Below are 21,752 nucleotides of genomic sequence, written 5' to 3'. Positions count from 1 at the left end.
CAAGTCAGGTCATAGTCAAAATCCAGCAGATGTCCGCTGGCTCTTAGGGATAGCTCATATCCCGTTGTGAAATGAAAATTGCCCGGTTGTTATAGTACCTTTTCTGACCCAGGTGAGTTGGAAAAAGTACCCAAGATCTTGGCGGTCACAATCACTTCTCTGTAGAGAAAGTCACCGATACTTTCATACAGATCCTCTCCACTCTCCCCAGGGGCTGCAAATGGTGGACATTTGCCAACCCAACTGCCTCCTCCTCTGGGAACCGGGCTTCGGAAGGCTTGGTCTCACCCTCTCTCCCTCCTCCTACCTCCTCCACCTCCACCACCAAAGAGGCAGCCCGAGGACCCGCCAATCAAGATCAAGATATTTAAATAAGGCCAGCCTCTTCACTTTGTTCTGAGATGCAGTTCATGTTTCAAAAACCTCTCTTGGTAACGAGACCCAGACTAGACTGAATCTGAGACCCACTTCTCAGCCCCTCCCTCTTTCCTATTCTGCCTCCTCTTCTAGATGTTTCCTGGAGAACACTCTTCAGTCAATTACAGGTCCTCGAAGCCCTGCCTCAGACAGCTTTGAGACCTTAGCTATCTTCTCCATCATCGTTATCCATGCACCCTGAGCACCGTAGGACCACAATGACAGAGGACTTCAAATTGGCCATTGGATCAGCAATCGCAGTCACCTGCAGGGTCGTCTCAGGGGACACAAATAGGACCCAGGAGTAGAAAGAACAGCAAAGTTTTCTTTTTTTTTAGCCACAAAGTACTGGACTGCCACAATGATCACCTCATTTTAAGTCGTCCCTAGAAGATTCAAGTTTTCCCTGGATTGCAAGATTGTCTTCACTCCACTTCCATTATACCTTCAGGAGTGAAGACAGGGATGGTATGAGGGGTATCCCTACCTACACGGCACCCCAGGATGCCCACTGGAGTAGGTCCCCCCAGCAAACCTCATCCATAATACAGGTTCCTACAGGAAAGAAGATCTGGAAACAGTTACCTGGGGAAATGATGAATTATGAATTGGTAATAGGTCCGTCCCAAACAAGGCCATTTCAATTTGATGGACTTGTAATCAGTTCTACGTAGACTGAGTTCAAGATGAAAGTCTCTCTCTAGCCTTTGCCCTCCGAGTGAGTACGTCACCCAGCGCCTAGCTTAATGATTTAGCAGTTTTAATCCATTAAATGTAGATATGTTACATATGCATTAAATAACCAGAGAGAATGTATAAAACATGATCAAGGAAAAAAAAACCTATTAAATATGTGCTTCCTCAAAACTAAGTCTTTATTTATGACTGCAGAGCTATGATCAAGCATTAAGGGGAATCTCCTTTCGGGCACAGGGGATGCTAATATTTGACCCATAGCAGGTACCCACACACTTTTTACTTTCCTAAAGAGAAGCATTTTTTTTCCCTGTTTTGTTTCTTACCATTTTGAACCTTGTGGAGATTTGAATACACGTAATAACAAGTCACTTGTCTGACCCCAAAGAGCCAAATGATCACTCTCCCGTCTCATGGAATAATATCATAGCTTACTGCTGTTTACCAATATTAATTCCTGGGTACTTACAAATAGTCAAACATCTCCCTCATGCACCTGAAGAGGGACTTCAGAGATTTACCAAATAAACACTTAGCCGTCTTTCAAACTCACTTGAAATATATGAATAGGAGCTTTCCGAAAAAGAAAAAGGGATTTAAGAGGGGGACTTCTAAGTCTGTCACTTAAGAATCTCTGAATGTGGCCATGAATTATTTTTCCATCTTTATTTCCCAGGTTGAAACTCTGCCTGTACCTGCTTTGTGCATCTGAATCCAAAATTTTGAAAAAAAAAAAATATTCGGGACGTGTAGAAAATGAGCCTGGGTAGTTTGTAACTCTGAGCTTTTGCTCTGTGTCCCTCTAATCTGGAACAGTCCTGCTTCTCTATTCTGTCTGTCCAGATCCAAACTGTGCAAGCTTAGATGGCCCGTACAGCCCGTTAAACTCTCCATCCTAAATCCCTGCAAGACTTACGACTTTCACTAATTTTTTTTTTTGACCTGTGTCATTTATTGATTGTTTTTGTGTCAAGCATTACTGGAATCAGGAAGAGTCGTCTTCGCTTAGTGCTATGGTCTGAATGTTCGTGGCATCTCAAAATTCCATGTTGAGCCAGGCGCCGTGGCGCACGCCCATAATCCCAGCGACTCGGGAGGCTGAGGCAGGAGGATCGCAAGTGCAAAGCCAGCCTCGGCAGTTTACTGAGGCCCTAAGCAACTCAGTGAGACCCTTTCTCGAAATAAAAACAAATAAAAAGGCTGAGGATGTGGGTCAGTGGTAAAGCACCCCTGGGTTCAATAATCCCCAAGGCTTTAAAAAATTATTATTTTTTCATTTCTTTCCCCATATAAAGTACTCACCTATTACGCTGAGCTCCGCACTGGAAAAGATAACTCCATGTTTATTCTCTGCCACACACTGATACATCCCGGCATCCGAGAGATTCACGACGGTTATGTTGAGCGTTCCTTGCTCGATCTGAATTCTGTCCTGTGGGGAGTGGGGGAGAGAAAATGCAAAAACAATGACCTTCTGCAACTGAGACCTGAAGGCAATTCTGCTACATGTTCTATCAAGGGGACTTAATGGAAAGAGAACAGCCATCGTATAAGCAATTTACATAACATGATCTATGCGTCTGTCAACTAAACTCATGGCAGGTCAGATGCTAAATAGAACATCCAGGGCATCCATGGGTAAATGGAATTTCAATGGTGGGATTCTCTTGAGTGCTCATTGATTTAATAGTGAAACTATTCAGATTAATATCCCCCTCCAAATAGATGAACTTGAAATGTAAATGGGTTTTTTTTTTTTTTTTTTTTTTTTTACTCCAAGGCTTTGGGCTTAACTGGGGAAAGTTGGCAGGGGGTGGGAGTTGACCGTGGAGGGTTGAGGACGCTCAAATGACCAGCAGGCAACCCTTTGAAGGTTCCCAGGATTATAACCTTCTTGGAGGAAGCGGAGGAAAATGTTGAACATCAGTTCAGATTTACCCCCAAAATGCATTTGAACAATTTAACGTTCCTGAACTGGATGGCATTGGGTGGTACGGTGGAAGGTTGGGACCACCTTCTGCGAGTCTAGCTGTGGGGGCAAAGAGAATGTGTGGCACAAAAGACCTTGGATGTTTGTCACCCTGCAGGTGTTGCAACTTGCAAATCCATCTCTGTAAGTATCACCTCCTGTCCAGTCTGTGCTCAAATCGAGGCACCCAAGTCCCCCTGCGTTAAACAGAGGGACCGTCACGCCTGTTACCTGGGGACCTACCATCCAGCCATTTGTTTGAGTTTGGCCTTTATCACTGAGAGATTCCTGCACCAAGAGGAACGGAGGAGGAGGTCCCTGTGACCCGGGTCGGTGAGGACAAACAGTCCCCTTTCTCTTCCTGGTGCCCAGAGCAATAATCTTTCCTAGGACGGGAGGGGGGGGGACGAGACCTGACCATGAGAAACAGGCTCTCAGTTTGGTGCCTGAGGAAAATGTCAAATCCCAGTTAACATTTGAAGTTTAGGGGGGGAAAACACAATAAGGAAAATTCAATCGGACACCATTGTTCCTCTTCCTTCATTCAGCATTCTCTGCCACAATCTTATTCCATTTAGATGGAAATTTCCAGATTCAGATTGATACCCACTCCCTGTAGTGGATCCAAGGATGTACCTTGGTCTACACCGGAGCAAAAGGACATGTCCCAGACCTGCTGTTGGGACCTTACCCATGGCAGGAGCCACAAATGTCCATCTGGGAAAAAAAAAAAAAAAACAAGTGCTTTAGGATCGATGCTGAACTGACTCAACATGGCTTTGGAGACCCAGGGGTTTATGTAGGGTTTCTCTTGGTCACGTGCATTCCCTTTCCCCCTTTTCCACTATGAGTTGGCCTTTCGTTGCGGGTGGTTTTGGAAACAACTCCTCGTTTCCATAGCAACGAGGCCACCTTAAACGGGACTGTCCATCCCGAGACACGACAGCGGCCGGCCCTCCGAGTTTGCTTACCCGAGTTAACAGTGGTTCACCATTCTTCAGCCACCTGTACGTGGGCTTGGGTCTCCCGTTCGCTTTACATTCCCAAAACACGTTCTCCTCCATGGCCACGTGGATGTCATTGATCTTCTGAATCCAATTAGGTTGAGCTGTAGCCGTGGAGAGAGCAAAGAACAGGCGTGAACAGGGCGTGTGCTCAACCTGTTTTCATGGTATGTCATCCAAGGGGAACCTGAGTCTTTCAATAAGATTCCTTTTCCAGAGGTTATGCAAACAATAGGGCTGGGTGGAACTGGGGTGTGAGTGTAGGGGGCGTATCTGTACCCTACTCTGAAGATTCTGTTTGTGATTTTTCCAAGCTTCCACTGAAATTAATTTTTTTTAGTTAAAAAAATGAATATTTCTGAACTTTTAAAATCACTCATGGGCAGAAGGGGCAGAATGAACTGCTCCTCACCCTTACACATCTGTTGTTATAATTGGAAGGAGAAACCCTTTCCCACCCTCCCACCACGTCTGGCTGAGCTGCCGAATTCTCGGCTCACACTGCTCTTCCACATTGCTCTGCGGCAAGAGGTAACCATGTCCCCAGGCTCAGGCCGATGGCACAAGTATATGATTGGACAGAACAACTTCCCGGTTATCCATTTAAAGACATCTGCCTTGCATTCTTCTTGTCCCTTCACCCCGATTGGAAAACCATCATAACCGAACAATCCAGGAACATAGAGAGGCTTTGAGCGACAGAAGAACCCCTTTTCACCTTGAATGACCTTGAGGAAAAGCAGCCCTAGACCTACTTGTTTATTTTTGGATGGAGAAACACAAGAGCAACTTGGATTTATTTAAGCCACTGCATTTTGGGGGTGTCCTTTCTTAGCATCACTTGGCCTTTCCCCGACTAACAGACTTCACTCCCATGTGTTAGACAACTCTAGGACTCCTTTCTCCCTCAACAAGGTCATCTTTGTTTATTACTGACGGATTCCGCATTGATGTCAGATTCCAGGACCACAGCAGTCCAGCCCCTGAGAAGCCCTGATCTCTGAATGAGTCTTCATCTTTACCGAACCTTCTGATGCACCTGGGTGCGGTGGCCCACGCCTGTCATCCCAGTGGCTCAGGAGGCTGAGGCAGGAGGATGGTGAGTTCAAAGCCAGCCTCAGCAAAAGTGAGGCTTTTGCAACTCCGTGAGACTCTGTCTCTAAATAAGATACAAAATAGGGCTGGGGAGGTGGCTCAGGGGTCGAGTACCCCTGAGAGTTCAATCCCTGGTACCCAAAACAACAACAACGACAAAACCTTCTTTTGCCATCAAGAGCTGCCCACAGTCTCACGCAGGAATTCAAAGCAGCACGAAATTCTCTCACTGCCCACAGCTGCGCACCACCTCCACCAGCCAAACGGTACCACAGTTTTTCAATCTTCCACTGAAATTAAAATTTTTTTTTTAATCTTCCTTGGTCTCAAGGGACATAAAGACATGTTCCATCAAATCTTGCGTGGAGCACCATGGAGGCCGTTGACTCTAACGTCACACGAATCAGGAAGGGGACCTTTTTGTCCAGAGTCACGTGGAAGACACCGCAGCTCTCTCCTGGAAGCTCTCTGTCGAGAGGATGTCTCTGTAGGGCAGGGCTCCTGAGGTCCACCGGATCTGAGCCCATATCCGTCCTATATGAGAAGACGCTGCTCAATCTTCTTCACACGTCCTGTGACCGACTTGACCCCAGCCAGCTTCATCCCGTGAGGCTTCGAAGCATCCACAATCGAACTCCAAAGGAAATCGCTCATGTTGAGGCCAAACTGTGCGCCTTGCTTTCTCCATCATAAACAAAAGTGGGGAAGCGCTCCGTGAGTCCCTTAGCCAGCAGAGGTCTCCAGGTCCTTACATACCTGAGAGCTTTCTTCTTTTTCCCATCTATGAGCAATTTCGTATTTTTATTTTTCCAAAGAGCCAAACAGGTTTACCCATCCTCTACGGATGGGCCTGATGCATGGCTGCATAATACAGGAGGCCAAAAGGGTCAACTTCAAAAAAAAAAGTTAGAACATCAACAAGCATTAGCTTGAATGAAGGGTGATGACCTACATCCTTGAAAGAGCCGCCCCGTGGGCCGCGGCTCTCCATCTTCCTGCTTCTAATGCAGAGGAAGCTCAAAAGAACACCTTTGCACATCTCCCCCGGGAGGACCCCGATGTGCAACCCCGATAGGACTCACGGCTGCTGTGCGCCTGATTCACCACGTTCAGCAGCTGAATATTGACCCCCCCCCCCCCCGTCGAGTCCAGGAAAACAGAGCAAACAAGAAAAGTCCCAGAAATCTGTGTGCAATATTAACCACAAAGCCAAACTTTTGAAAAGACAGTGGAGGGGTGGGGGCAGAGGAGGGGAGGGGAAAAAAAAAACGTGGAAGGGCAAATGTAAATTATGAAGCAATGTCAAGTTGAAGTTCAAAAGAGGAAACATCAAAACCACACGCCGAGACACAGATTTCAATGTCACGGGTTTCTCTGCAACACTTGGGCTTACGAGGAGTTGCTTTCTTTCAAACATAGAGAAGGCAGAAAGGAAAAAACAAAAAACCTTGCATCTTATAAAGCAGGTGGGGGCAGGGAAGGAAGGTCCTGGGGAGAATTCTGCAAAGTTCTGATCCATTCTGTTTCTTCCTTCGGGGACCTGGGGGTCCGGGTACCTGAATGCACAAGGGCTGTTGTTTTTTTTGCGGGGACCAAGGTGAAATAAACAGCTAATTTGGTGTTTGTGGACCACCTCTGGGTTTTTAAAGTAAAAGGAATTCACAAAAGCTGAACCTGACGTACTGCAAACATCTGCTTCTTAAAGTGCATATCTGCACGCCGGCCCGTGGAGATGAGGAACACAATAGCCTATTAGGTTAGAAAAAGAGAATGAAGTGGATTTGATGTTCACATGCCAACGGAAGATCTCCAGGGCAAAATCCCACCTAGTGAACGGTTTTCCTTCCTACTCACTAAGGTTGGATGAATCATAGCTAAGTGGGTGAGATTTTGGGGCTAGAATAAAGTTTGATGCTTAATAGAAATAGCTCATAAATCTCTTTGAGTCACCAAAGTCTCTGGATAACAGACATTCCTGTTTAGTCCATTATAGAAAATATCATTTGTTATACCCACCTCCACTTCCAGCTTTCTTTTGGGGATTTGAGAATGGAGTTATCAGGGTCTGAACTCAGGGACACTCCACCACGGAGCCACCTCCCCAGCCCTATTTTGTATTTTATTGAGAGACAGGGTCTCACGGAGTTGCTTAGTGCCTTGCTTTTTGCTGAGGCTGGCTTTGAACTCACGATCCTCCTGCCTCAGCCTCCCGAGCTGCTGGGATTATAGGCATGTACCACCATGCCCAGCTATCCTCAATTTTCTTTTTTTTTTTGTTTGGATGATGCATCTGGATATCAGATACCAAAATCCAACTACATTTTTCAACTCCATGTCAAAATACCAGCTCAGAGAAAGGCCCAGGCAGGATGGTTCAGTACTGTTATTTCTAAATAGCATTATTCTAAATACTATCATACCATTTAGCATTTAGGAATAAATACTAAACAAATGCTAAATGATTTTAGAACGATTGGGTACTAAAGTTCAGGACTACTATATTTCTAAGTGCTTTCTTTGGTACTGTCTAGAGATAGTTGAAGGATGCGGTTACCTACCAGTCTTCCTGCCCCACCCTAAACTCCTCCCACCATCTGGTTCTGCCAAAAGTAAGTAGTGCCCTGCCGCCATTTTGCCCCTGGATGCTGAGCCCCTCTGGTGCTGAATAAAGCATCGCCAGTCCATGAAGGACCATTCCTCTTTCTCATTCTGTAATTCCCTTTCGCGTGCTTTCCATACTGATCCCACATATTAAACGGAATTAAATTCACATGTTAAAAGAGAGACATCTATTCGGGCCTTCTGGGTTCTCTCAAGGTCAAGGCAGCTAAAGGACATGTTGAGAATATCGAGCACCATCATCTTCTCTGCGACATGTAGCCTCGTTTTTCAAGCTACAAATTCAAACCGTGGGTTCAATAGTTGGGCTGGGAATCTGACCTTGTCACGTGGCTAGTCTCTGAGACCGATGAACAACCCCTTCATTTCAATCTTTTTGTTCAATAACTGTCAGAATGACCTGAATCAATGTTGGCCTGTTCCAGCCGCGGGATTCAGACCAGCCTCTTTTCCAATAATCATCTTCACGGCGAGCAGATATCATTGGAACTCCATGGGCCAAGCAGTTCTCCAAGGTATGCGGCTCTCCAATTTTTCCCAAATCAGTAATTTTTTTTTTTTTTAACAGAAAGAAATGCTAGCCAAGGCCCTTCAGCTTTGGAGACTTTAGAAGCTTAAAGGAAAGACAGAGACAGCCAAACCCCTTAATTCCTACTGAAAAGATGACCTGTAGACCTTTGCGATTCTTTCTGATTGCTTTCACAATCTTGGAGAAGAGCCTTCCAGTCTATAAAAAATAGATTTCTTGAAACCCTCGCCCAACTTCCAATGTGTAGAAACCATTGGAAGCAAGAGCCAGCTTTATAAGAAAGGTATGTGCTGCATTCTGAGTTTGGATCCGACTTGGGTCTCTGTTCAGCCAGGAAAATCTCCCTTCTTCTGACTTCAGGTTCTCATCCATTCCCCACACAACATCAAAGGCCTAGAGCATCTAGGTTGGCTCCACAGTTTAGCTGTTATGAATTGTGCTGCTATAAACATGGATGTGGCTGTGTCCCTGTAGTGTGCTGTTTTTAGGTCCTTTGGGTATAGACTGAGGAGAGGGATAGCTGGGTCCAATGGTGGTTCCATTCCCAGTTTTCCAAGAAATCTCCATACTGCTTTCCAGATTGGCTGCACCAATTTGCAGTCCCACCAGCAGGTAAATGGATGGAGTTAGAGAAGATAATGCCAAGTGAAGTTAGCCAATCCCCCAAAACCAAATGCTGAATGTTTTCTCTGATATAAGGAGGCTGACTCATGGTGGGGTAGGGAGGGGGAGCATGGGAGGAATAGATGAACTCTAGATAGGGCAGAGGGGTGGGAGGGGAAGGGAGGGGGCAGGGGGTAATTAATGATGGTGGAATGTGATGGACATCATTATCCAAAGTACAGGTATGAAGACAGGAATGGTATGAATATACTTTATAAACAACCAGACATGTGAAAAGTTGTGCTCTCTATGTGTAATAAGAATTGTAATGCATCCCACTGTCACATATGATTTAAAAAATAATTTTAAAAAGTGAATTCACGATGACACCGACACCTATTTTGAAATGGACCACGCTGCTCCGATAGCTTGCTGTAACAAGGAGAGCTGAGGATTTGGAGTCTGGAGGTTGAAAGTCTAAGTTTTAACCCGTGAACCCAGGGATACTGGAACTTGATCATGTCTGAAGTGACCTCTGACTTTAACCTGTGAGGCCATTAGTCTTTCGACAGCCTCATCAGCTAACCGGATTCATGGCTCTCCTGGGTTCTGTATAGTTTTTTTTTTGTTGTTGTTTGTTTGTTTCATGCCCATATTCTTGTTTGTGGTTTCTTCGTCCCTACGTAAGTAACAATTGTGACTTTGGCATCTGGCAGTGGAGAGCGGGAGAGGGCTGGGACGTCAGGCTTCCTGCAGATACCGATGACAAAATGCAGAAACCAGCTCTGTGAACATGCACTAGAAGGGGTGCCCGTTCATAACTAAAACAAACACGCTACGGAGGCGGTCTCGGTGCGAGGCCCTGGATAAGGTTTGTGAATGGGCCTCACAAGCTGGAGATGTTACATACATTAAGAGGACATGACCATTATCCCAGAGCTTTAGGCTAAAACTCAACCTCCTCTACCGTCCGGTCTCATCTCGTTTTCTTACTTTTTCTCCAGCTAAGTCCTCTCTCTCCTCCTTTCCAATAAGCTCGCTCCTGCCTCCAAACCTCCGTGGGTACCTTATTGTTTTTCAGGAATACTCGGCTACCCCTTCCCTCCCTAACAAGCTTTTTAACTCTGCCGGAGCACGTCTCCAGAAACCGTTCCTGTCTTGCCACCTGAAATCCTCCCGAACACCTACAGATCTCTGGGCACAAGCCGCAGAACCATTTCTTGCCATCAGGTGCATCATTTCCTTACGTTCTGGTTAAACTCATTGATTGTTAACCAGTTTCTAGAAAAGACAGATTCTCTTTTCTTCCCAGAGGTGCTGTGAGCAGTTCAGAACTTCATGAAGGAGTCATAAAATTTTTTTAACAAATGGGCAATATATTCATTTTTTAAAAGAACCCTTAAGTCTGATTTACTCAGCCCAGTTCTACCCAGATTAACCATGCTAGGACTCTAGGCTCACACGGATTGATTTCTTTATATTTCTTTTTTTGGTTCCAGGTACTGAACCCAGGGGTGTTTAACCCCTGAGACACATCCCCAGTGCTTTTTTTTTTTTCTGCATCTTATTTAGAGACAGGGTCTCGCGGAGTTGCTTAGGGCCTTGCTAAATTGCTGAGGCTGGCCTTGAACTCAGGATCCTCCTGCCTCAGCCTCCTGAGCTGCTGGGATGACAGGCGTGTGCCACCACGCTGGGCCGGTTTTGCTTATCTAAGGTCTAGAAGTACAGTCTGCATGTAACTGGGAGAAGAAGAAGAAGAAGGAAACCATTTGAACTCAACATTTAGGTGGCCAGATTAGAAAACAGAAAGCAAACCGATCCCTCTCCATTGTTCATCTGCACATCTTCATCTGGGAACGCATTCTGGCCGTGGAAACTCGCAGAGAGAGGGTACGGGTGACGGACGGATTTTTCCCTGACCTCCCTTCCGACCGTGTTCTTGGAGTCAGACAAGCAATGCATGTGCTAAGAGGAGAACGCCCCTTCTCGTCTTGGATCCGATTCCCAGTCACTGGGTGATGGGGTTATTTCAATGTCTCTGGGCCTTATTTTCTTTATTTTTGAAAATCAGAGGGTTCCTTCCCACTCCTGTGAAGTCAAGGCTGGTTCACTACCAAGATGCCGTGCTCCCTATTTCCGAGAGTGATGAGCTGGCTTCACCCCCACCCCACGGTGGCAGTCGGGTGTAGGAGAAGGTGTACGAAAGGCTCTAAATACCAGGTTCTTTCAGTCGGGTTCTTTCTTTTCCATGATGACTATAATTCTATCAGTCACTCGGTTCAAAAGGGAATATAGACACAGTCAGGTGGAAAGCGGAGCAATTATCCACTGAATTAAGTCCCATTTGAGACGTTCCTCTCCTTGCTTCAAAGCTAATTGCTCTAGCACCCTGCTTCTCCTTTGTCTGTGTAGACTGGCTGCAATGTCCAAGGGACAGCAAGAATAGAATTACCTTCTCCTACGTGGAAGTGTTTTCTTTTTTCTTTGTACTGGGGATTGAACTCAGGGGCACTCTACCCCTGAGCCATATCCCCAGCCCTAGTTTGTATTTTATTTAGAGACAGGGTCTCCCTGAGTCGCTTAGCAGCCTCCCTTTTGCTGAGGCTGGCCTTGAACTTGAGATCCTCCTGCCTCAGCCTCCCGAGCTGCTAGGATGACAGGCTTGCACCACTGTGCCTGGCTCCTGAATGGAATTGAACCTGAGCCTCACTGTAGCATTGGGATTGCCTAGCACAGGGTGATGGTGCTCACCACGGGGTCCCCAGGCCAGCAGCGTGGGCATTACCTGGGGAATGAATCAAAATGCAAATTTTTACGTCCTCGCCCAGACCTACCAGATCAAAATCTCTTGCACAGTGCTCAGGATTCTGTATTTTTAATAAGACTTCCAAGTTCTCCTGATGCAACAGGGAGTCTCAGAGGCTGCAGAGTAGCCTGGGAAGCCTAGTTCTGCTTCTCACCATGTAAACTTGAGTCACACAATCTCTTTGGGGAGTCAGTTTCTTCGTCTATAAACTATAGGAATGACCTAAGAAACTCCTATGGACTAACTCCCAAATACCTCTCCCGTCTGTCTAAGTTTTTCTTCCCCTTGAGATCTTACCACCGATATCTCTCACCCAGGGACTAGTGATGGCCTCCTGAATGTCCTGCTTCTAGGGTTGGTCCTCAGTCATCTATTCTCCCCGAAGCAAACAGAGTGGAGTTTTCAAAGCCTGAACCAGATTATTCATTCCTTTCTTTAAAATCCTCCTATGGCGTCCCAGGGTACTCTGGGTAAAACCCACCTGCACCAGGCTTGGAAGGTACTATCTGTCACCTGCCTCTGTTTCAAACCTTGGGCCCTCACCCATCGTGATTTAGTCACCCTGGTATCCTTGATGCATCTCAAACGGGTCAGATAGTTTTCTGCCTCAGGGCCTTTGCATGCCCTTACTTTCTGCTTGAAGGTCCAACTTCCTGGAAGCCAAGTAACTACTGTATCGTATGAAGCCTTTCTCTTGCTCCTAGTTACTTTCTCTCATAACAAACGGATTCTTCCTAACTCCTGACTGCAAAATGAAAATTTCTAGCTCATTCATTCGCTCAAGAGCACCTTGTCTTTTAGTGAAACTTTTCGTGACATATCAGGTCCTGGAGGGCACAGATTTGTCTTGCAGCCCTGGTACCCAACAGTGCCCGCCCCAGGGTGGGCAATGGAAAGGGATTTGTCGAGTCAATGAATGACGTACTAAAGTCCTCTCAGTCAATTTCTACCTCTAGGAACAAAGATCCGTCACAGTCTTGTTCTGAAAGACAGATCTGTTTTTAGGAAGTTTTTCAGATGGAAAAAAAACGGCTGAAAGAGCAGATTGGAACTAGGCCGTGCCGGCCATGTACAGGGACGAGGGGTAGGGTGAAGACCTTTTGTGGCTGAACTCGGCTCAGTTGTCCTCGTGTGCTCGACCCAAGTGGCACCGGCTGACCCACGGACTCGGGCCCCACGGGAACACAGCAGCCAGAAACAGGGGCGTCCCTGGTGCTGACCCAGGGAGGGCCAGAGTCCTGCTGCGGCACTTGGGATGTCTTTGGAGAAAGGTTAGAGAAGAAGGGAAAAGGTCTCACGCAGCCAGACCAGGAGAGTCATCGGGCCCCCGTGTGGCTACCCACGTGCAGAGCTGAGAAGTGGAATGTGAAAACCTAAAATCGATCAAGAAACAGAGGTTTCCCAGCCCACGTTCCTGGTGACCTCCTCCCGGAACTAGCACACTCCTTCACGTAAGAATCTCTGTTGTGAACGGAGACAGGCGGCTCGTGGATAAGTGGCGGGGGGCGACCTGCTTCCCTTTTGGGGGGAATCGACAGTGTGGTTTTAATTGTGATAATTCATTTAACTTGGAGATCTGGGCAGCTGCGTGTTGGAAATAGAGCGCTGGGAAAATCCAGATTGAAAAATAAAGAGAGAGAGACAGAAAGAGAGTGGAGGGTCGGGGAGGGAATGACAGCCAAGCACTCAGCAGATGACTTCATTTACCAGGCAGACGCCGTGAGCACCTGAGTTTCATCTCTGGGACAGGATCCCTGAAAAGACACAGCGTGGCTCAGGACCGAGTGACAAGGCGGGCCTCTCCATCACGGTCACTGCAGGTGGCGGTCATTTCCAGAGCAGGAAGAATCTCGAACCCTTAGGAAAAGTCGTGTGTGTGTGTGTGCCAAGCCCTGGGTCACAGAAAGTGTCACCTCTTTGTCACCAACAGAAAAAGTGGGGCTTTTCCCTTGAAAGGGGAATGATGGAGGTGACGATGACTTCGTGGGATCAGTTGGAGCAGCCTGCATGACACTTGGGAACCGGCACACCCCCCCGTAAGTGGAGAAGTCTATCCCGTGAAGGAGAAGGAGACAAGGTTCCCCGATGACCTTTTAAATAAACTCAGGTTTTAAAGTCCCCCACGACCTGAATAAGCTCCCTGACACAGAAGAAATAATTATGATACCCCGGTGAGAGAAGAAAAAAAATGAAACCCCAAGAGTTAAGAATACACAGCGATCGCATCCCACGGAGTACAGGAATGCGTTCATTCCTAGGGCCCATCATTTCTTCATGGCGTTTTCCCAGTGAGTTGACTGCGGTATCTTGCGCTTTTCAACCAATAAACACCAGATCAGCTACCCTCCGTTAAGAAAGTGCAGAGAACACTTATCACGTCTGTCCTTGGGTACGGACGGGGGACATGCACGATTAAAGAGAAACGCAGGCTTATTCCAACAACTGTTATTTGGCCCGTCCTGGTGAAGAACTTTCTAGAACCCTGAACACTTACAACCTCACCAGACTCCCTGTGTCCGGGCGATCAGAGTCCAGATCGCAGAAGGTCGTGGATCAAAAAGGTCCCCCCAGCTGTGGCCACCCACCACCGCTCTCATCATTGTGACAGGCCACAATGTTGACTAAGACCCTTCCTGAACCGTGATCCATCTGTGATGTTTGTCTCCCATACCCCACAGAGAGGGGAGGCCGACGTGGCCTCACTGGACAGAACTCAATTTTTTTTTTTTCTTTCCAGATGCCTGTCCAGCGAAATCCTTTGCTGAATTTCAGACCGACACCCTAACCGGGTGTCCAAGACGGACTCAGTGACGGCCACCAGGCTGGACGCTCGCTGTACCCGGATCTGATGTTTGGATCAAGGCCGGTGCTTTGATTGGAACAGGAGCAGCTGTTCCTACAGTCTCTGGGGGGTGACAGAGATGTGTCAGGCTCCGTTCTGAGAAGGACTCGATGGGGACCGCGTGCGTTTTGAAATGCTCACGGTACCACACTAAATAGCGATCAATAAGGACCAGTGACCGAGGAGTCACACAAGCCCTCGGATGAAGCACAGAGCTTTAAGAAAAAAGAAATCAGGAGCAGGAATAACAGATTGTTTCCTGTGTTGAGTTTGCAGCTTTGACGGGAAGACGAGAAAAACAGGTTCCTCTGAAAGTGTGTTCACACTCACCTCCAACCCCAAACACAGCGGCCTAATTTCTTCCTTTCTGCTCCCACAACATCCTGCCCCCCCCACCCCATCCTCACTTTCCGCACCCAGAATCACCCGGGGAAGGCTGATCACGGAGCTGGCGGAGAGGTGTGCACAGGCTTGTTCTGCACAGTGCCTACAAGACCGGCTTGACTGAAAAGTGCTTTTGATATATGATCTTACATGATTCTTTTTCAATACCAAGACGTCCTCCAAGGGTCACGCATGCCAGACTGGAACCGCCCACTCACCATAGAAAGTCAGCTGGCCCCTGGCTACGTTCTTGCCCCGGGAGTTCTCAGCCACACATTCGTAGACGCCGGCGTCCTCCTGCTGAAAGTTGGGGATTTCGAGAATTCCATTGGACTTGTGTCTTCTGGCTTTCCTGGCGATGGGCCTCCCGTCGGCTCTCCGCCAGACGATCGTTGGCACCGGGCTGATGATGGCAAGAACGCAGAGAAGCAAACCGAGTTAGAATCAGTCCCCACAGCCCTTGCCTTCTTGGTTTATAAACATGCAAGCTCACCGGAGTGTTCTCCGAACTTCATTGATTTTATGTTACCATTAATATCATTAAAACCAGCACACTACAGGGACGCAGCCACATCCATGTTCACAGCAGCACAATTCACAGTAGATGAACTGTGGAGCCAACCTAGATGCCCTTCAGTGGATGAGTGGATAGGGAAACTGTGGTGTATATACACACAATGGAATATTACTCAGCAATAAAAAAGAATCATGGCATTTGCAGGTAAATAGATGGAGTTAGAGAAGATAATGCTAAGTGGAGTTAGCCAATCCCAAAAAACCAAATGCTGAATGTTTTCTCTGATATAAGGAGGCTGACTCATGGTGGGTTAGGGAGGGGGAGCATGGGAGGAATAGATGAACTCTAGATAGGGCAGAGGGGTGGGAGGGGAAGGGAGGGGGCAGGGGATTAGCAAGGATGGTGGAATGTGATGGACATTATTATCCAAAGTGCATGTATGAAGACACGAATTGGATGTCAACCTACTTCATATACAAACAGAGATATAAAAATTTGTGGTATATATGTGAAATAGAAATATAATGCAAAAAAACCCCACAAGGTACATATATAAAGACATGAATTGGGATGAACATACTTTATGTACAAAGATATGAAAAATCATGCTCTATATGTGTACTAAGAATTGTAATGCATTCCACTGTCGTGTAGTCACAAAAATAAAACCAATTAAAAAAATATCATATCCATCTCTGGTATTTTTTTGTGTTTTCTTAAACTCAGATAAGAGTTTAAGGTGTCTGTGAGGCACCTGTGAAGAGCCTGTGACTTTGAGACCACCAGGCAGAGCAGCCCCAGTAAAACCTCTGTTGACAGTCTCAGTGAGCTCAGCTTTCCAGCATCCTCACCAAGACACCAGAAGTAGGGGTGCGACTCTCCCAAGCTCTCAACACCACCTGATCTGTCAGCTTACGGCCATTGGGACCTCAGGGGTGCCACATGGAGCGAGAGTCACCTGGCCATGCCCAGCCTCAATTCTGGACCCATCAAGTGAGAACTAATGAGATGCTTATTATCTAAGATGTTTGTCTCTTGTTAGTTGAGGACAACAGAGGCAATACGTTCTTCTTTTTTGGGTACCGGGGATTGAACTCAGGGGCACTCAAACACTCCCCAGCCCTATTTTGTATTTTACTTAGAGACAGGGTCTCACTGAGTTGCTTAGCGTCTTGCTTTTTTGCTGAGGCTGGCTTTGAACTGCGATCCTCCTGCCTCAGCCTCCCGAGCCTCTGGGATGACAGGTGTGCGCCACAGTGCATATGTATACTCATATATTTCATGCCCAACAAGGAAAGTAGCCTGCCTTGAGAAACACCGAAATAATAGTAGAAATAACTGAACTCATGGAAATCTGGGAGATACAACCCACGTGTTGACTTGGAGGAACAGTTCACATCATTCCAAATGGAGAACCTTACCCACTTAATGCATTCCATTTGGAAGGTGGCTTGGAGGGACTTTAATTAAAAAAGTGAGATAAAGTCAGCCGCAGTCTGCGAGGTCTTTACGTGCTCTCAAGACATCCATCATGCCCCGGCCATAACTATTTAGGAGACAGCCTAAACTGCAAGGAGGGTATCGTTGAGCCTGCAAATCGATGGCTTCAGCAAGTTAACCACAGCTTTGAAGACTGCGGCTCCCTAGCAGGGGTTATAATTATTTACTTATTTATTTTTTCACAAAAAACACTCACCGAGAAGTAATTAGACGAAAGGACTTTGCTAATCTTCTCTGGGAAACCTGAGATGGTATTTTTTTAAAAAATTGAAAGCCATCCACTCCACTATATTTGTTTTAGAAGGATTTTAAATTCATTAGAGAGACACACGGAGCTTCAATTGCGGAAAGGCTCTATGGAAAGTGTATTATGGACGGCCTCCCGCTCCAAGGAGATGCACACTTCATCCTGGGCCTTTAAAAATAACTCTACTTATTTCAGCAGCTCCATGGGCAGACCATCTCGCCGTGCAAGACAGGAGCCCCATTTGTGCCTTTTGTTTTTATTCTAGGAGCCATTCAAGCACCGGGAATAGACTTTAATTCCTAGCCCCCTTTTGAAGTGCTAAAGAGAACTGAAGACATTTCAAGGGTTCTCCCTTACCCATCTTACCACACACACAACCTCGATGATCCGGTTACCTGCTCTGAACTTTTCTCCAACTAACTTCACACAGGCACTTGAAAATAAAGACAAATTTTTAAAACACAACCACGGTGTACTTGGTGAGCAACCTGCTTTAACTCCCTTAGCCATAAATCACGGGGGTTTTCTATGTCTTACATGTTTTTCAACTTGACTTTAAGTGTCTGTGCGGTGTATCATCCTGCAGGCGTATCATAATTCATTTCATACGGCAAGTCTTCAGGACATGAAAAACAAATTCTCATCGTATTGTACTACACCAAAATAAAGATACTGCTGTTGTTGATACTGCCGTGATTTGGAAACACAGGGGAACCCAAAATAATCCTTTCATTAGAATTGAATATACAATGGAAAAAAATAAGGAATATTTTCTATGGTTCATGTAGAACACAAAAATCATTTTTTTTTAAAAAAAAAAAAGATTATAAGCAGCCCGGCGTGGTGGTGCACACCTGTCATCAATCCCTCGGTGGCTCGGGAGGCTAAGGCAGGAGGATCGTGAGTTCAAAGGCAGCCTCAGCAAAAGTGAGGCCCTAAGCAGCTCAGGGAGACCTTGTCTCTAAATAAAACACAAAAATAGGGGCTGGGGAGGGGGCTCAGTGGCTGAGTGCCCCTGAGTTCAGTTTTAAAAGAAATTCAAACTGGGGCCAGAACAAATATGTCCACATTTTCCCAAATGGTTGGCTTGCCTGTACCTCAGATGAAGGCCACTTTTTCCTGTCGTTCTGGGGTGGACAGCATGCACACTACAGGTCAGAATCATAGAACAAAACACTTTGTCAGAACTGCCCCTTCTCCTCTTCTTGGTAACCACATCAACGGGGGCCGCTCAACTTAACCTTCTGGCCATTACCTGTGTCTCTCTGGGTGTGGACAGAATCCAAGAGGCACGTGCAGAGGTGCAGAGAAGGGTTCGACTGGCTCTTCAGTCCCCTGCGGAAGCCATCCCGGGGAACCGCCTAAGGATAACTCTACACCTGCCCCACCCAGCAGAAGGGAGGGACTATAAGTAGAACTTACTTTCCTAAAGCAAAGCACTCTAGCTTGACGGTGGCTCCTTTGGCAGTCGGGACGGTCTCTGGGAACTGCACTTCGATTTTGGGCTCGTATTCCCCCATCACCCCTGCAAACAAACAGAAGAGCTGAGTCTCAGAGGCTCTTTGAAAACGGACTCAAGTGCTTTGGAGACAACGCAGGCTGCTCCCGCACACCATGAGGTGCACGGTGAATTCCTTCATTCGAAGCAGGTCCATGAGATTGTGGCCCTTCTCCAGGTGACTGCGAGAGAAGACTCGGTCTCACAGAGCCACATCATCGGCCTAGGATGATATTCTCTATGCACCCAACTTCGCTTCTCGAAAAAGACTTTTCTAAAGGTGGTCGTGAAAATAAAAGATTGATAAAGTCTGAGTCACCAGGAAAGTCACCTTTTTTCAGAATCGCAGGGTGGAAAAAAATAAAATATGTAAAGGTACTTTAAAAAAATACTAGCAGCCAGGTGCGGTGGCACACACCTGTCATCCCGGTGGCTTGGGAGGCTGAGGCAGGAGGATCATGAGTTCCAAGCCAGCCTCAGCCAAAGGGAGGCACTCAGCAACTCCATGAGACCCTGAATCTCAATAAAATACAAAATAGGGCTGGGGACGGGGCTCAGTGGTCAAGTGCCCCTGAGTACAATCCCTGGTATAAAAAAACAAAATACAAACAAACATATATACTAAAAAAATCAAATTTTTTTGGTGCCTTCTTTCTGTGATCACCATTTTTACTTTCACTTCCAAGACTCATCTTAATTAATCATTAATTAGTGCGTGCAAAGTAGCATCAAAAGCTTGAGTTGTTATTATACTCTGAACCGATGTGAAAATAAGAAGCATCTACAGGAAAAAAAAACAACCTTTAAGTTCTGACAGCCTTAACCCCTGGCTGACCTTGAAAGCCTTCTCTCCCACTTTGGCGCATCCTAAGTACTTACTGATTCTTCCCTATTCCTACAAATTCTGGGCTCTGTCTACTGTCTCTCTCCTTGTTTTGATGCAGTCATTCCTGTCCCGTTTCGGGTCGCTCTCCTTGATGTCTGACTCAGCAGTGCCAGTACAGTATCTGCCATTACCTGGATCACTCTACCATGTCCTGACTCTGCACTCCATCGCTCCCCTGGGCTCCCCATCGCCCCAGGGAAAAGACACAGAGAGGGTTCAGAAGAAGAGGTGAGAAGTCAGGACCGAATGGGCCCAGGTGCACTCACAAGGAGAGACGATTTTGCTCATCTCTCAGACCCTTGCCATCTGCCGTTCCAGAGACTGAGAGACGTCAAGAGGATCTATTCAATTCGTAAAAAAAAAGTCACCCCTAAGTGTTAGATGGTGATCATGCAGCTCGGTTGGCCAGAAGGTATGTTATCAAAAGCACAAACTCCAGCATAGGGTTGTGTTTTTTTTTTTTTTTTAATGTTTATTCGTTTTGCGTTCCCTTTCCAGAATGACGGAGGGTATTGAATTTGGAGGGACTCTGATCTTATTTCATTTGGTGTTTTTTCATCTGGGTCTGATGGATGCATATTTATTTTTTTTTGGTACCGGGGATTGAACTCAGGGGCACTGGACCACGGAGCCACCTCCCCAGCCCTATTTTGTATTTTATTGAGAGACAGGGTCTCCCTGAGTTGCTGAGTGCCTCGCTGTTGCGGAGGCTGGCTTTGAACTCGCCATCCTCCTGCCTCAGCCTCCCTCGCTGCTGGGATGACAGGTGTGTGCCACCACAGCACCTGGCACAGATGTATACTTTTGAAAGAGGAAATTGCAAAAGGAAACCGCTGAAGCAATGCCTGTCTTTCCTCCAAAGGGCGAAATCACACTCCAGAAGGATCCCTTCCTTCTGCAACGAGGCTGCAGCCTCAAACGGGTTCAACCAGCCAGTGAACCAGGGTTCAAGGTAAAAACTCAGGCCCTGACCCCTCATCTCCATCTTTCACTCCGGTCCTTTTGTCACTGCAGCGGATGGCCCTCTAAAACTCCAGCCCACGGAATCTGGGCTTGACGTGTTCCCAGGACACGGGACTCTCCTCCCTTGGTGGCCCATCTCCGCCTCCTGAGCTGGCTCGCACCTGAGTTTGGCTCTTGCCCAGAACTGGCCTGGAGGTGGTGCGGCACCTGCTGACACCAGCCTTCCCACGCCACGCCGCTGCCAACTTGCTAACAAACGTTCTGATCTGCTGAATCACCCATCGTCCCCTAAATATCAGGGGCATGACTCTGAGCACAGCTGGCAAGTTTGCACCTCTTAGTGGGCTGTGTGTGGCTGGGTGCCCCGAGAGCGGCGCTGATTATACAACTTTGTTGGACTAAAATATCACCGGGAAAGCGGGCTCAATGTTCTGGACCTCGGAACAGCTACTTCCCCACCCTAGAATCCTACCTGTGAGGGTCTAGGCTGGGAGTCTGCTCTCCCTGGATGCTGTCCCCATTCTGGCTGCCCCCTCGTCCCCTCCAGGTGCCCTACTCTGTAGCTTGCAGGAGTCTCCAAAGCCCTGTGCCTAGGATGCCTCTGCTGCTCCTGAAGCTCTGGTGGTGGCTGTCAACCTGCAGTGTCCCCTAGCTTGGAGCTGCGGTAGGGGCTGTGGTCACGCGACCTTCTCTCCGTGGGTCTTCCTCAGGACACGGGTCACACTGGACTCTGGGCCCAGCCTATTCCACGAAAATCTCCTCTCAAAACTTGTTCTGAGCCCGGTGTGGTGGCGCACGCCCGTCATCCCAGCAGCTCAGGAGGCTGAGGCCAGAGGACGGTGAGTTCACAGCCAGCCTCAGCAATGTAGTGAGGCCCTAAGCCACTCAGTGAGACCCCCGTCTCTAAATAAAGTACAAAATAGGGCTGGGGATGGGGCTCAGCGGTCGAGTGTCCCTGAGTTCAATCCCTGGTACCAAAAAAACAACAAAAAAACTTGTTCTGACTCCTTTCTCACTGTTTTTTATGAGATTTTTAAAAATGGCTTTGGTTGAAATTTAACGTATATACCAAAAATTCACCCATTTTAAGAGTATAATTCGGTGATTTTTAGCAATTTCATTGAGGCCTGCAGCTGTCCACATAACTCAGTTTGGGACTATTTCTAGCAGCCCAATA

General features: G+C 47.1%; 1 protein-coding gene across 6 annotated transcripts in view; it reads right to left on the bottom strand.

Moving 5' to 3' along the window:
• The window catches only part of LOC113178803 (contactin-4), a 259,228-nt gene that overhangs the window by 118,770 nt on the left and 118,706 nt on the right, over window positions 1-21,752 (bottom strand). For all 6 annotated transcript variants that reach the window (XM_077793439.1, XM_077793441.1, XM_077793440.1 and 3 more), the window contains exons 4-7: window positions 18,651-18,753; window positions 15,183-15,367; window positions 4,054-4,190; window positions 2,416-2,545 (exon numbers count right to left, since the gene is read on the bottom strand). In XM_077793439.1, the coding sequence (XP_077649565.1) occupies window positions 2,416-2,545; window positions 4,054-4,190; window positions 15,183-15,367; window positions 18,651-18,753 (555 nt within the window). The remainder of the gene's footprint in view (window positions 1-2,415; window positions 2,546-4,053; window positions 4,191-15,182; window positions 15,368-18,650; window positions 18,754-21,752) is intronic.

Source organism: Urocitellus parryii, chromosome 16 (assembly GCF_045843805.1).
Source record: "Urocitellus parryii isolate mUroPar1 chromosome 16, mUroPar1.hap1, whole genome shotgun sequence".
Lineage (NCBI taxonomy): Eukaryota > Metazoa > Chordata > Mammalia > Rodentia > Sciuridae > Urocitellus > Urocitellus parryii.
This window is presented reverse-complemented; position numbering and strand designations above follow the sequence as displayed.